The 14,994-nt window shown below is 34.0% G+C and overlaps 3 protein-coding genes across 3 annotated transcripts; 1 reads left to right on the forward strand and 2 right to left on the reverse strand.

Moving 5' to 3' along the window:
* Positions 1 to 544: 544 nt before the first annotated feature.
* Positions 545 to 8,672, forward strand: BX663DRAFT_527291 (armadillo-type protein). Its single transcript, XM_051530021.1, has 13 exons — positions 545 to 704; positions 769 to 814; positions 868 to 997; positions 1,072 to 1,586; positions 1,643 to 1,844; positions 1,907 to 2,009; positions 2,079 to 2,272; positions 2,361 to 3,433; positions 3,513 to 7,706; positions 7,782 to 8,016; positions 8,083 to 8,193; positions 8,308 to 8,488; positions 8,540 to 8,672. The coding sequence occupies exons 1-13, from the start codon at positions 637 to 639 to the stop codon at positions 8,553 to 8,555; spliced, it is 7,068 nt and encodes a 2,355-aa protein (XP_051377696.1). The 5' UTR covers positions 545 to 636; the 3' UTR covers positions 8,556 to 8,672.
* BX663DRAFT_584304 (uncharacterized protein) lies at positions 8,668 to 10,599 on the reverse strand (the record flags this gene model as incomplete). Its single annotated transcript, XM_051532227.1, has 9 exons — positions 8,668 to 8,985; positions 9,039 to 9,473; positions 9,570 to 9,678; positions 9,747 to 9,850; positions 9,909 to 10,080; positions 10,143 to 10,279; positions 10,333 to 10,374; positions 10,458 to 10,500; positions 10,553 to 10,599. The coding sequence occupies 9 exons, from the start codon at positions 10,597 to 10,599 to the stop codon at positions 8,743 to 8,745; spliced, it is 1,332 nt and encodes a 443-aa protein (XP_051377697.1). The 3' UTR covers positions 8,668 to 8,742.
* Positions 10,600 to 13,906: 3,307 nt separating this feature from the next.
* BX663DRAFT_490641 (uncharacterized protein) lies at positions 13,907 to 14,899 on the reverse strand (the record flags this gene model as incomplete). The annotated part of the gene is made up of 4 exons (XM_051524971.1): positions 13,907 to 14,148; positions 14,212 to 14,295; positions 14,342 to 14,428; positions 14,887 to 14,899. The coding sequence occupies 4 exons, from the start codon at positions 14,897 to 14,899 to the stop codon at positions 13,907 to 13,909; spliced, it is 426 nt and encodes a 141-aa protein (XP_051377698.1).
* Between the last annotated feature and the right edge of the window lie 95 nt (positions 14,900 to 14,994).

Raw genomic sequence — 14,994 nt, forward strand, 5'->3', positions numbered from 1 at the left:
ATGCTACGACTGTCAATTTAAATATGCACTGCCATTTTTTTTTTAACGCTAATTAGTGCGTCTGATCCTTTATTTTATTTATTTTTTTCTAATAAACGTAAAAAGTCAATTATCCCACGTAACTGCTTCTCTATTCCTACATAGATTGTTTACCAGCCAAAAAGTATGTAGTTTAGTCGTTGAACTTGATTACCTTCACTGTACTAAAATCCTTCTCTTGAGATCTTCTTTTACCTTCTCTTGATATTATTGACTTGATCAAATGATTATTCAGTTCTCTGTTAGACTTTCAAAAGATTTTTTTTTTAGTTTCCCTTTTTGTTCAAATGGGTTTTAAAATTTTATTCAAAAAAAAAAAAAATATTTAATTGTACTCGAAAACTATTAAGGAAAAGTCAATTTTATAAAACGCTTTGTTGTTTATCCTTTTTTTTTTCTTATTTATTTACACCCATTACGAAGGAAGATACATTAAAAAAGAAAGGAGGATATATTCAAACTATATTTCGATACCCACCTTTGTTTTTTATTACATAATATACTTTTTTGTTTTTGTACAAAAAAAAAAAAAAAAAAAAATTATCCCTTTTTTTATATATCATTTTACTCCATTCAAAGTCAATTATATATATACAAATGTCTGTAGTTGCGATGTTAAACTCTCAAGAAAATTTGAACAGGATATTTAATGACTTGAAATCAAAGTAATTAGACTTTAACAACAATGTTTGATAAACCATAATTAACAGTTTTTTTTTCTTTTATTAGGCATGAGGATAAACGTATTAAAGCCGCACAAGAACTTCGTGAGACTGTAAGTATAGACAGTTAATAAGTCACTTTTGTTTGTTAAATTCGTGAGATTAGGCAATAACAGCATCAAGAGAATTATCAGAAGAGAATTTTGTTCGCTTCACCAACGACATTAATAAACGTTTTTTTGACTGGACTCATGGTAGTGATAACAACGAAAAATTAGGTGCTATTATTGGCATAGGTATATAGCACACACACACACACATATATATATATATATATATACATACAAATATTTATTACTTTTACATGTAGATCGTTTGATTGGATTAGAACCTGAAAGTAATGCTAATCGTTTTCATAATTACCTCCAACACATGTTACCTCATCATGATCAACAGATTATGGTACCAGCAGCAAAAGCATTGGGTCGATTGGCAGTTAGTTCTTTAACTTTAACAGCAGATTTAGTAGATACACAAGTAGAGCATGCACTTGAATGGCTTCAAGGGGAACGTAGTCGTTTAGCAGCCGTTCTTGTATTAAGAGAATTAGCCGTGAATGCACCTACTCTCATTTATGCTTATGTTCCTCGTATTCTTGATCTTATCTGGATTGCTCTTAGAGATACAAGGAATGTAATCAGAGAATATGCTGCAGACTGTCTTTCACAATGTTTAGAAATTGTACAACAGAGAGAAACGCCCATGAGAAAGACTTGGTATACTCGCATTTGGCAAGAAGTAAATCGTGGATTACGTATGAACAATACTGAGGCCACACATGGGAGTTTATTAGCTATGAGAGAACTATTGTTACATGCTGGAATGGTATTTTATTTTTTTATTTGCTTTTTATTTTTTTAAGCACTCACTTTTTATGATAGTTTATGACAGACATGTATAAAGATGTTTGTGAAATCACACTTCGTTTAAAAGATTCTCGAGATGCTTTAATTAGAAAAACTGTTGTTTCGATTATATCAACTTTAGCTACATATGATCCAGCTACATTCTCTGAACTATATTTGCATAAATCAATGAGTCATTTGTTAAATTTGCTTCGAAAAAACAATGAAAGACGTGATGGTAATTATATAAACATACATATAAATAGATCTAATAAATTTGCTAAGCTCACATTGATTTAGCTTTCATTGCTGTTGGTCAAGTTGCTATTCAAGTAAAAAGTAATATGAGCCCTTATTTAGATGCAACATTGATCTATGTGAAAGAAGCATTGTCTTTGAAAGGGTAAAATAAAAAAAAAATCAATAAATTAAAATGAGAATAATACATATTGATATGGCTCATGTTATATAGACGTCAAAGAAAGGAGGTAGAAGCAGCAGCTTTTACTTGTACGAGCATGCTAGCAACCGCTGTTGGACAGACATTAACAAAATACTTACATGATCTATTGGATTTGATGTTTAATTGTGGATTATCTGAACCTTTAGTTACAACATTAAGTAATATTGCAGATCGTATTAAACCATTATCTCCTGTTATTCAAGGTAAAAAAAAAAAAAGAGAGAGATATGTACATAGGACAACGTTATGGAATCTGTTTCTTATATTTATTTTATTTTATTTTTTTTGTAGAACGATTATTGAATGTAATTTCTATTACACTTAGTGGACAACCTTATAAACAACCGGGGGCACCTACAAATCGTACTATCATTCAAACTGTCGAGAGACCGCTTCGTGAAAATGGATTAGGAGATGGGAAGGATAATGACACGATTGTACTTGCATTGACAACACTAGGTTCATTTGACTTTTCTAATCATGTGCTTAATGAATTTGTTCGAGACTGCATTGTCAATTATCTAGATGATGATCTTCCAGAGATAAGAAAAGCAGCAGCAGTTACGTGCTGTCAATTATTTGTACGTGACCCAATTTGCAATCAAACAAGTGCGCATGCAATTAAAGTAGTGGGTGAAGTATTGGAAAAGTTATTGACAGTGGGTATTGCAGATCCGGACCCAGTTATTCGAGAGACTGTCTTGTCATCTTTAGATGTTAGATTTGATCGTCATTTAGCTCAAGCAGATAACGTTAGATCTCTTTTTATTGCACTGAATGATGAAGTATTTGCGATACGTGAAATTGCAATCGCGATTATTGGTCGACTAACAACTTATAATCCAGCTTATGTCATGCCGTCTCTTAGAAAGACTTTAATTCAACTCTTGACTGAATTAGAATATTCTGTTATTAGTCGTCAAAAAGAAGAATCAGCTCGTCTAGTTTCGCTCTTGGTGAGAGCCGCACAAAAATTAACAAAACCTTATATTGAATCTATCTTAAAGGTGCTGTTGCCTAAGGCTCGAGATTCTTCGACAGGAGTTGTTTCAGCTGTTTTAGGAGCTTTAGGTGAATTAGCTGCTGTTAGTGGCGAAAGTATGGCCCCTCACTTGAATGAATTAATGCCATTAATCATGGAAACATTACAAGATCAAAGTTCAAGTGCTAAGCGTGATGCTGCATTAAAGACTTTAGGTCAACTTGCAAGTAACACTGGTTTTGTCATTGAACCCTACACAAAATATCCTGCTTTACTTAATATTCTTATTAATATTCTAAAGACAGAACAAAATCCAACAATTAGAAGAGAAACTGTTAAATTAATGGGTATTCTTGGTGCATTAGATCCATACAAGCATAAGGTAAATTTTATTTTGCAATACTACTACTACTACTGAAAAAAAAAAAGCAAGACAAATCTAAACTAAACGTTTTATTCAGATGAATGCTATAGGAAATTCAAGCGAGGAATTGACAGATCCTAAACTTGCAAGTAATGATGTTATTTTACTTATGAACGGTATCGGACCTTCTTCAGAGGATTATTATCCTCAGGTTGTAATGCATTCATTAATGAAGATTTTGAGAGACCCTTCTTTAAGTCAACATCATTACTCTGTTATTGATGCCATTATGTTTATTTTCAAGACACTTGGATTAAAAGTGGTTCAATTCTTACCTTTAGTTATTCCAGGATTTTTATCTTTGATGCGAACCAGTTCTACAGGTTTGCTTGAACTTTACTTTCACAAATTAAGTGATTTAGTTTCCATTGTCAAGCAACATATTCGTAACTATTTAAAAGATATTTTTGATCTTATCGACGATTACTGGACGCCTGTCTCCTCTCTCCAGATTACGATTATTTCTCTAATCGAAGCCATTGCTAAAGCTCTTGATGGTGAACTCAAAGTTTATTTACCCCGTTTGCTACCACACATGCTTCAAATTTTTGACAGTGATGTCTCTGAAAGACGTCAACCGACTATCAAAATTTTGCACGCCTTTGTTGTGTTTGGAGCCAATATTGAAGAATATATGCACCTTGTCATTCCTGCTGTCGTTAAATTTTTTGAAAAGCCTGATGCACCCGTTTCTGTTCGTCGCCAAGCAATTTCAACTATTACAGCGCTTTCAAAAAAGGTGAATATGTTTGACTATGCTTCTCGTATTATCCATCCTTTAGCTCGTGTATTACCTGTATTGCCAATCGAAGCTAGAAACGCAGCCATGGATCTTTTGTGTGCTCTCATCTTTCAACTTGGCACAGATTACACTAAATTCATTCCTGTTATTAACAAAGTATTAACAAGGCATCGAATCACTCATGCAAATTATGAATTATTGGTTAGTAAGCTATTGAAGGGCGAAAATCTTCCTCAAGAATTGGGCAAAGCCTTTGATGATCGAGATATTAAAGGGGATGAAACACCATCTGTGGAACAGAGTGCAGCCAAGAAACAACCCGTAAATCAACAACATTTAAAAAAGGCCTGGGAGGCATCTCAACGATCAACAAAAGAGGATTGGATGGAATGGATTCGTCGTCTTAGTGTTGAGTTGCTAAAACAATCGCCCTCACATGCTCTTCGTGCTTGCGCTTTTTTAGCCTCTGTTTATACTCCACTTGCACGTGAATTATTCAACGCAGCCTTTGTTTCTTGCTGGAATGAGCTCTATGATCAATATGTTGATGAGCTTGTGAAATCATTGGAGGTTGCCTTAAAGGCACCCAATATTCCACCCGAGATTATTCAAATTCTCTTACATCTCGCTGAATTTATGGAACATGACAACAAAATGTTACCCATCGATATTCGAACATTAGCTGTCTATGCGCAGAAATGTCACGCTTATGCTAAGGCACTTCATTACAAAGAAACTGAATTTCATATAGAACAATCCTTTGAAGCAGTTGAGATGCTTATGTCGATTAACAATTTATTACAGCAGCCAGATGCAGCCATGGGTATTTTAACATTTGCACAAGATTCACTAGGTTTAGAACGTAAAGTATCCTGGTATGAGAAATTGCATAGATACCAAGATGCCTTGGAGGCTTATGAAGCACAACAGGTAGAGAATCCAAATTCAATGGAGATCACGTTGGGACGTATGCGATGTTTGCATGCCTTGGGTGAATGGGACCAATTAGCAGCGCTGGCGCAAGAGAAATGGATCCATGCTCCTGTAGAAAATCGTAAGAGTATGGCGCCTTTCGCTGCAGCAGCAGCTTGGGGTTTAGGCCAATGGGAACAGATGGAAGAATATATTGCATTATTGAAACCAGAGAGTCCTGATCGTACCTTTTTCCGTGCCATCTTGAGCATGCATCGTAATAGATATGCGGAGGCTGAGAAATTTATCAACAAGACGCGTGATCTTCTCGATACAGAACTTACGGCTCTCTTGGGTGAAAGTTACAACCGAGCTTATACCACCGTTGTACGAGTTCAAATGCTAGCTGAGTTAGAAGAAATGATTATTTACAAACAATCTGCGAACGATATTGAACGACAAAGCGAGATAAGACGCACGTGGGTGAAACGTCTTGAAGGATGTGAACGTAATGTAGAGGTCTGGCAACGTATCTTGCGTGTTCGTACAATGGTCATTTCTCCTCAAGAGGATATGGAGATGTGGATTAAATTTGCCAATCTTTGTCGAAAGAGTGGTCGTTTCTCATTATCAGAGAAAACACTTCGAAGCTTGATGGAGGCAGACGACTCAGGTACACCCCATCCTAAAATTATTTATGCTCAACTGAAACATATGTGGGATTCTGCGTCCATTGCATCGCCTGATAAGGGGCCTGCGATTCGTACAAGAGCTTTAAGCATTTTAAGAGAATTTACAGCACAAAAGACACAAGATTTGGGTTTGAATCCAGATGAAATGGCCGTCAGCATGCCAATTGATCCAAGTCGTATTACGAATGATGTAGCTGAATATACACGTCTCTTAAGTCGATGTTATCTTCGTCAAGGTGAATGGCAGCGTGCTCTCTCTTATGAGTTAACTCAGGAGACGATCCCTGAAATTCTATTATCATTTTTATTGGCGACACGATTTGATCAAAACTGGTATAAGGCATGGCATTCATGGGCATTAGCTAATTTTGAGATTATTGATTATCATGAACGTCTTCATCCTGATAATTTGCCTCCTCAAATCTTTAATCATCACATTGTTCCTGCAGTCCAGGGCTTCTTTAGATCCATTGCTCTCTCCAAGGAGAATTCACTTCAAGATACCTTACGTTTATTAACATTGTGGTTTAAATATGGTTATCAAGCTGAGGTTAGTGCAGCAATAGGGGAAGGCTTTGGTACGATTAGTATTGATGTTTGGCTACAAGTTATCCCTCAACTGATTGCCCGTATTCATGCACCCAATGCAACTGTTCGTCTCTTGATTCATCAACTATTGACAGATATTGGCCGTGAGCACCCTCAGGCCCTTGTTTATTCATTGACAGTTGCTTCCAAATCACAGAGTATCCCACGTCGTCGAGCGACATTTGTGATTATGGATCGTATGAGAATGCATAGCGCAGTCCTCGTTGAGCAAGCCCTTATGGTAAGTCAAGAGCTGATTCGTGTTGCTATCCTCTGGCACGAAATGTGGCATGAGGGGCTTGAAGAAGCCTCAAGGCTCTATTTTGGTGATCGTAATGTAGAGGCTATGTTTGCCACATTAGAACCCTTACATCAAATGTTAGATCGTGGACCTGAAACGATGCGAGAGGAGTCATTTGTACAAGCATTTGGACGAGACCTTCAAGAGGCACAAGAATGGTGTCATCGTTATCAGGAGACACGCGATCTTAACAATTTGAATCAAGCATGGGAGCTCTATTACCAAGTCTTTCGTCGCATTGTACGACAATTGCCACAACTTACAAGTCTTGAGCTACAATATATTTCACCTCAGCTCTTGGAGGCACGTAATTTAGAGTTGTGTGTTCCAGGTTATTATCGTAGTGGTGAACCTATTGTGCGTATTGCGAAGTTTAATCCAAGCTTGACTGTGATTGCATCCAAACAGCGACCACGAAAGCTGACGATTGTTGGTAGTGATGGTAAGGATTATATGTATCTGTTGAAGGGGCACGAGGATTTACGACAAGATGAACGTGTAATGCAACTTTTTGGATTGGTGAATACCCTTTTAGTGAATGATGCCGAGACATTTAAACGACATTTGAGCATTGAGAGATACCCTGCCGTACCTCTTTCACCCAATTCAGGTTTGATTGGTTGGGTGACTGAGACAGATACATTACACACCTTAATTCGTGACTATCGAGAGAGTCGAAAGATCCTATTGAACCTTGAACATCGATTAATGCTTCAAATGGCTCCTGACTATGACAACTTGACAGTTATTCAAAAAGTGGAAGTCTTACAGTATGCGTTTGAAAAGACAAGTGGTCAAGATCTTTATAATGTACTTTGGTTAAAGAGTCGTAATTCAGAGGTATGGTTAGATCGTCGTACAAACTATACAAGATCATTAGCTGTCATGTCCATGGTAGGATATATTTTAGGTCTTGGTGATCGACATCCATCTAATTTGATGCTTCACCGTGTTACTGGTAAAGTTGTACATATTGATTTTGGTGACTGTTTCGAGGTAAGTGTATTGAACAGAATTATTATTATTATTATTTAAATTGATGATTGATAATGAAACTATTATATTATATAGGTGGCTATGCATCGTGAAAAATTCCCTGAAAAGATTCCCTTCCGTTTAACACGTATGTTAGTAAAAGCAATGGAAGTGAGTGGTATTGAAGGTAATTTCCGTATTACGTGTGAGCATGTAATGCGTGTATTACGTGATAACAAAGAAAGTTTAATGGCTGTTCTGGAAGCCTTTGTCTATGACCCTTTGATTAATTGGAGATTATTAAATACACAACCACAAAGCCCTACACAAAGTAAGTTTATTTGTTTATTTATTCATATTATATGTTACTAATTTTATAATTATACATATAATAAAGATGATCGTATGAAAGGATTTGAAACACATGAGGATGGACCAGAAGATGGTCATCGTAACTTTTCTGTTAGTCGAAGATTAAATCGTATTGAAGTGGAAGCAGTTGCAAATGGTAAAGCAATATTTATTTATTTATTTATTTATTTATTTATTTCAATAAAATTAACTGAATTTTTTTTTTTTTTTTTTTTTTTTTTTTTTTTTTTTTTTTTTTTTTTTTTAATAGAAAATCCTCAAGGACCTGAACTATTAAATAGTCGAGCAGTTGCCGTTGTGAATAGAGTATCAAATAAATTGACAGGTCGTGATTTTAACCCACGTGTAACCTTGGATGTGCCAACACAAGTGGATAAACTTATTTTACAAGCGACATCTCTAGAAAATCTATGCCAATGTTATGTTGGATGGTATGTAAAAAGTTGCTTTGTTTATAGTTAAGTGCTAACAATTTATTATAGGTGCGCATTCTGGTAGTTTTTTTCTCTTTTTATAATAATAATAATAAAGTTAAAACAGTGTATAATACATGTATAGAATCTTTTAATATCCATAAAGATATTTCTTGTATGAAATAATAAATAAAGAATCGAAACAAAAAATATATGTTTACTGCATTTATTTAAATAATAACAGCAACACTCCTTCGAATGATTTACAGCTGTTAGTAATGAATAGCGAAGCTATAAACTACAATAAAAATAGGAATGATTTCCTTTTTCTCATAAAAATGTAGAATAATTGTTACAAAGTCTTTTCCTTTTTCGCTATGGGCAGATTCGCCATCACTCAAGTCGTCATCATATGGTGAGCGCTGATTGTTCAGGTGTGTCGCCAACGACTTTCTACGCGCCATCTCTTCGTGCTCCATAGAAGAGTAGATGGCTGCCAAAGCTGCTGCAGAATCCTATAGCCAAATATTAATATATGAACACAACAAAAGAGCATCCATAACTTTACCTTGAGGTCGTACAACCTCTCCAAAACTACACGTGCATAGCGAAGCTCATGGCCTGATGTAGGTAGTCTCAACGACCCAATTTTTGTTGCCACATATAGGCCGTTGTCCATTAACCGTAAAGAGGTTATCTGGCCTTCTACCTGGGCTATTTGCACGGAGTACGATCTCAAGTTTTTTTTAGTTCTCTTCTTGATAAGTGGACTCCTGTAAAACTTGTCTGCGACTGTCTTGGCTTCGCAAAGAGTCTTTCTATGATCGGTAAAGATCTTGTTGTCTGCCATATTGTTTGAGAACTCGAAGTTCAACAAGTCAACTATTTTTCCACTTGCTGACCTGGTACAAACTCTCAGGTCGACCTTATCGCCAATGGTACCTTTTTTCGTGTGGTCATTATTTTTTTTAGATTCAGATGAATCAGCAGAGACTGACTCCCCCTAAAATGATGATATATTAGTAAAGTTTAATACATAAATGCTTTTAAATACTGTATTAGACTACCATCTGCAGAACATCGTTGAATCGTTGAACACCGCAGACAAAATTGGAGACCAAACGTTGACAACGTAATCCTCCTCCGTATACATTTTGTTTTTAACACCCAAATTCAAGATATTCTTGTTATGATGAATGGTTGATAAACTACAGCAGACGGATACAATAAAAGATTAGATTATTTTTTTTTGTACGTAGATTACATTATAACATACATGGAAGAGTAAACTTTGAAGTATTCTTCATTTTCACTAAAAGCATACTTCGCTTGCATCTCCAAAGACTTCACATAGGCAGACTTTATATTGGTTTTTGCCAACTACGTTTTAAACACATGTTAATATCGACTATACTCTTATGGTTATTAAAGCGCTTACTGTCTCAATTTCCTTCAGCTCGAAAGAAATACCACTTGGGAGCGGTTTCCATGATTTCTTTTTGTTCCAAAGGTCATTCAAAGTTTTCCACTGATCTTCAGTGAAAAATGATTTTTGTGAATTTTTGCCTTCGTTGTTATCAGACAAATCAAGGATGCTATTGAAGCCATTACTGTTTTTAAAGGGATATGAGTAATTACGAGATTTTATAATAGTGTTTTTTTAAAAAAATACCTAATTGTGTTTTTTGATGCATTATCAAGTTTGTGATATGCTTTGTCGAGATATATGGAGTTGGCCCTTTCTTTGATAATTGAGGCCACTGATTGTGTGAAGCCTTCAGATATAGTATCCTTCTCAGCTGGTACACTCTACCATTTATATTAGTATATATCATTATATCTTGTGCGTTATATATACTCACCTTTTTTGTCTTAACACGCTTGCTTCTTCTGTTTTTATTAACCTAAAAATGTAGAAAAAATAGGATTACTACATAAAAAAAATCGACACATAACCAATGAGATAAAAAATATCTGCTTTACATACAGTGGTCTCTAAGCTCTCGACAGTGTTGTATTGTATATTATAACTATTACGATATGTTAGAGGTTATAGCGTCTTTATAGAAAACTTTGACTTACTTGTTGATAGTTGCAATGCGCTTAGCGTTAATAATGTTTTTTGACATATAAATGATGAATTGAGGGAAAAAGTGCTGCTCAATTGATAGTAACCTGATTTTTAAAAAGGGATTTTCCAGAGACATGCACTCATTTACAAAAGGAGGGCTGTGTATACAGTGACTCACAAGAGTGTAGCAATGTTTCGGAGTTTTAGGTAATTTATTCAAATCTGCAATAAATGATCATCTATCTATTAAAGCAAAGTACTATATAGTATATACTAGCAGAAAGATAGAAGTCACCTCTTTTTGATGATACTCATAGTGTATATGCATTATACTATGTTTTTATTTCAAAAACAATGTTAAAAGTTATATGTATAAAAGTTTTATACAAATAGGTTTTTTTTTAAGAAATGAAATAAACAACGTACCTTTGATGTTTAGTACTTAATGGCAGCACCTTTTAATATTTAACAATATGATTACGAATCCATCCCTCCCTCAATCTTGGCAATAAAACCAGGACCATGTTTGCGTGAAAAAAAACTCCATAAAATTAAGCTTCCACCCCACCCGCCTTTGTATTTAAAGTTGACGTTATGGTCTTTTTAACGGTTCACCTTTTTTTACCCATGTCCATTGCTTTCCATCTGAGCCCAAACGATTGATATTTGATTTTCTTTGACAATTTTGCTAATTGTCCTAGTTGACACGCCCATTTCCTTGGAAATATCGCTATAAGACTCCTTAGCATTAAGTTTTGCTAAAATATCCGTATTTTTATTGTAAGGAATTGGACTCATTTTATTGTATGTAATGATCTATGTGTTAATGAGAATGATGCACAAATGTTGTTCAGATTAGTTACGAATTTGAGGAAAAACTGTATTAAATAGGAAGTAAACCTTTTTGTTAATTCAGTAATGGTATTAAGTGGTCAAAAATAAAGAAAAAAAAATAAATGGTGTTTTTGTTTTAAAGAAAAAAAAAATTATTATGCAGCGAGACGGCTAAATCGCATAAAAGGACACGATTTGTTGTCAAAATGAACATACATGCATGTAAATGGGACTAAGAAGCTATAAAAATAATAAAAAAAAAATACTTTAATTAATGTATCTTTATTCATTTAAGTTGTGCACTAAGGAAAGAAAATATTGCCACACTTTTGTGAGTCACTGTACATAAAAAAGGAGATGAATAGGATGTATCTCCTTATGACACCAGACGAAATATGATCCTAAACATACTAATCATGCTCTTCATCCTGCATAGCATATTATTTATATGACAGGAGTGTTGACTTCCTGCAATTGTGGCAGTTATAACAACTGTGCTTTATCATTTGTTCATACATAATACAGCCATACATTCGTGGTATTTAATTAATGTGTTAAATTTACACTAGCCTTTATTTCAGCTCGAAAGTAACAGAAGGAACGAGGCAACTGTTCAAATACATATTGCCGCTTTATTTATAATATTTTGATAAATCTAAAACTAATGAGTCATTTATTGTTTGAGCCTTAAGGGGTGATCGACGTATAAGAATGATGATAACAGAACTATATTTCTCGTGAGTTATCATTCTTCTGCTCTTTATAGCGCAGAGTTACGAAACTACGGACTCAGAATAAATAAGCGTCCGTGTAGCTGATATTTATCTTCAGGTACCTTTTGACACAGTCGGAAAGGGGATCCATGATCTTATGCAAAGACGCTGTCTTAAAAGATAAATATAGCTAAGAAAATAATTCATATGTTGTACTGTAGTTAATACAAATATGGTAACAAGCTCATTTGAATTCGAAGCTATGTTTACAGCAATTCAGGGAGTAACAATACTGCTTACTGTTGCCTTGATCTGCGGATCATCATATATTACACGTCTACATTATGTTAGATTCTATAGTTGATACAATAACTATTCGGCAATCCAAACTATCCTAGTAATAATGTTCTTCCAAGTTGTTAGCTAGGATTCTAGAGGACCAGCATTATTGAAGCTTACTCCTGATCTATCATTGGTAATCTACATATGTTAAATATGATCAAAATATGATTATTTCTTATGATATTATGTATTAACTTGTACAAGAACTTCTATAATAATAGATCAATTCAGATGCCAACTTATCTCCCTAGTTGTCACTTGTAACACATATAGCGATAAATAGATTATTCAGGGGTGAAAACACCAATATCTAATTTAGAATTTTTTGAATTAATTGAAATATCATATAGAGATATTGGAAAAAAATAAAGAAATTATTTGAAAAAAAAAAGTAAAATGAAAAGGTTTGCAAGAGTGATAGATAATAATATAATATATACAACATACCTGTTCAGTAAGGGATGTGAAACCGTTATAGAGATCGCATATATTTAAGAAGATTTTTGGTCTTTTATTTTTAGATGTAAAAATGTAGTTTATGTTTTTAGCAGTCATTACATCACAATTCCATACCGTACTGCAAGAGTTACACTTGAGTACAACATGAAGTTTACGCTTAGATTTGGAAGTCTCGTTTTTTTTTTACAATGGTTACATGTTTGATTAGTCAAATACTCATCAACATAGATAAAAGTGTTTCCTTTCAATTCTTTAGACATTTTCTTAATTGCATCAATTATCCGTCTAGTAGGTGCCGGAAGTTTTCCTTTTATAGAGCTACCAAATTTAGCATCACTAAAGGCAATAATTCTTTTCTTCGACAAGTCGGTTGTCTGGTTATCTTTGGGAGCAGTGTCATGAGCTCACTTATAATGTCATGTTTCTTGATTAAACATGTGGATCATAAATTTATTTAAGCAATTCTATCCTAACTCTCTCTTGATCCGCTCCATCTAATAATATTAAAATCACTAACACTTCATTGTCAACAAAATACCTTATTCGGTCATAACTAACACTTTTCTCATTCACATCTTATCCTCAGACCTCTTTAACAATTCTTATAAATACCCCCATCAATTTAAATTCATAAATAATATTATTGACTTTAGAACTATTGTTCACTCTCGTTGACTCTTTTTGTCTTAATATTCTTTTTTTATTTTCTAATATTTTTTATTTGAAATTTTAAAAGACATATCACAAGCAGTAGGGATCCTTTTCTTCTTTTCAAATTTTTGCCTTTTTTCTTAAATAACACTATCTTGGTTGTATTTTAGACTATTAGAAAATATTCTTTTGGCAATTTTATGAGTAACTTTTTGTTTTTTGATATAAGTTTTAAAGTTAAGTTTAATTAACCTGTTTATAGTATAATATATGAGCATAAAATTGATATGTAGAATAACAAGTTATTATGCTTACCAGTTGTCTATGTTGTAACAATCAAATAGCATTTGATAATTTTCAAATCTATCAGAAATAATCAGTTAAACCAGAAGTTTTAAGTGAGGGTACTTTACTGATAATATTGAAATATGCCTGGTGTTTTTGTTGGTGGTTCAAGCGCTTTTGAGTTGCAAGGTTGTATCTAGACCTATGATAGTATTCTCTGGTTGACGTCTTTCGAATTCTTCCTTTCTTGTCAAAAGTACCAGTGTCAACAGCAGTGTAAATATCAGTTTGTCCATGATTTATAGCATTGTTGTTTTTGACATCTTTTCTATGTAATAAATCAGCATGATGACACTGATACGTATTGAATCAAGTGTAAACCTTACCTTTTCCTTTGGTAGTAGGAGCTGTATCAATTGCCTTTCCTTTACCTTTGTCTTTTTTAGCAGGAGTAGCTTTAACTGGTGAAACTGTGAGTGTTGTTTTCGAAAAAAAAAATAAGTTATAAATGATTACCTTGTTCAGTAGATTGTTTTTCTTGGACAATGGTACGCTCTATTTCTTCATATTCTTTATATTTCTTGGATGATAAGTTTTCTTGACCTTAATTTACATATATCAGTTTTTACTTTATTAGTTCAATATAATGGAGCTTATTTGTTCTCTTGCGAAGTTTTATTTGTAGCTGAAAATCATCATCAGAGTCTTCAAGGAGTTCATCATAGTTGGTAGTAGTAGTAGCAGGTTTGGGAAGAGCTTTACTCGCTATTACAAAGACACCATGAGTGTGTATACTATTAAGTAATGCTTTCCCTATTCTGTTACATACCTCTTTTTTTAAGAGTGACCCCCTCTTCCTTAGGGCCAAGGGGAAATTTCCTTTTACGTTTTATACTATGATAGCGATAATAAGGAGAAAAAAAAAAGAAAATGTGATAAAAATAAAAATTTTGCGGTTCTTATAGGCAGGCTTTGGTAAATTCTGATATATTAAACGTTGTCTGTTGTAATTATTTTACAATATAAGACCAAAACAAACCCTTTTGGTACTGAATAATTACATACGGAACGCATAAAATGGTTTCAACTGTATTATTAGGCAGTCGGTTTTATACTCTGAGTGAAGAAAGTATGTGGTTATAGTATCTTTAGAAAGTAAACAAATATCT

The sequence above is a fragment of the Cokeromyces recurvatus genome, assembly GCF_025118155.1.
Source record: "Cokeromyces recurvatus strain NRRL 2243 chromosome Unknown BX663scaffold_51, whole genome shotgun sequence".
In the NCBI taxonomy this organism is placed as follows: Eukaryota; Fungi; Mucoromycota; class Mucoromycetes; order Mucorales; family Mucoraceae; genus Cokeromyces; species Cokeromyces recurvatus.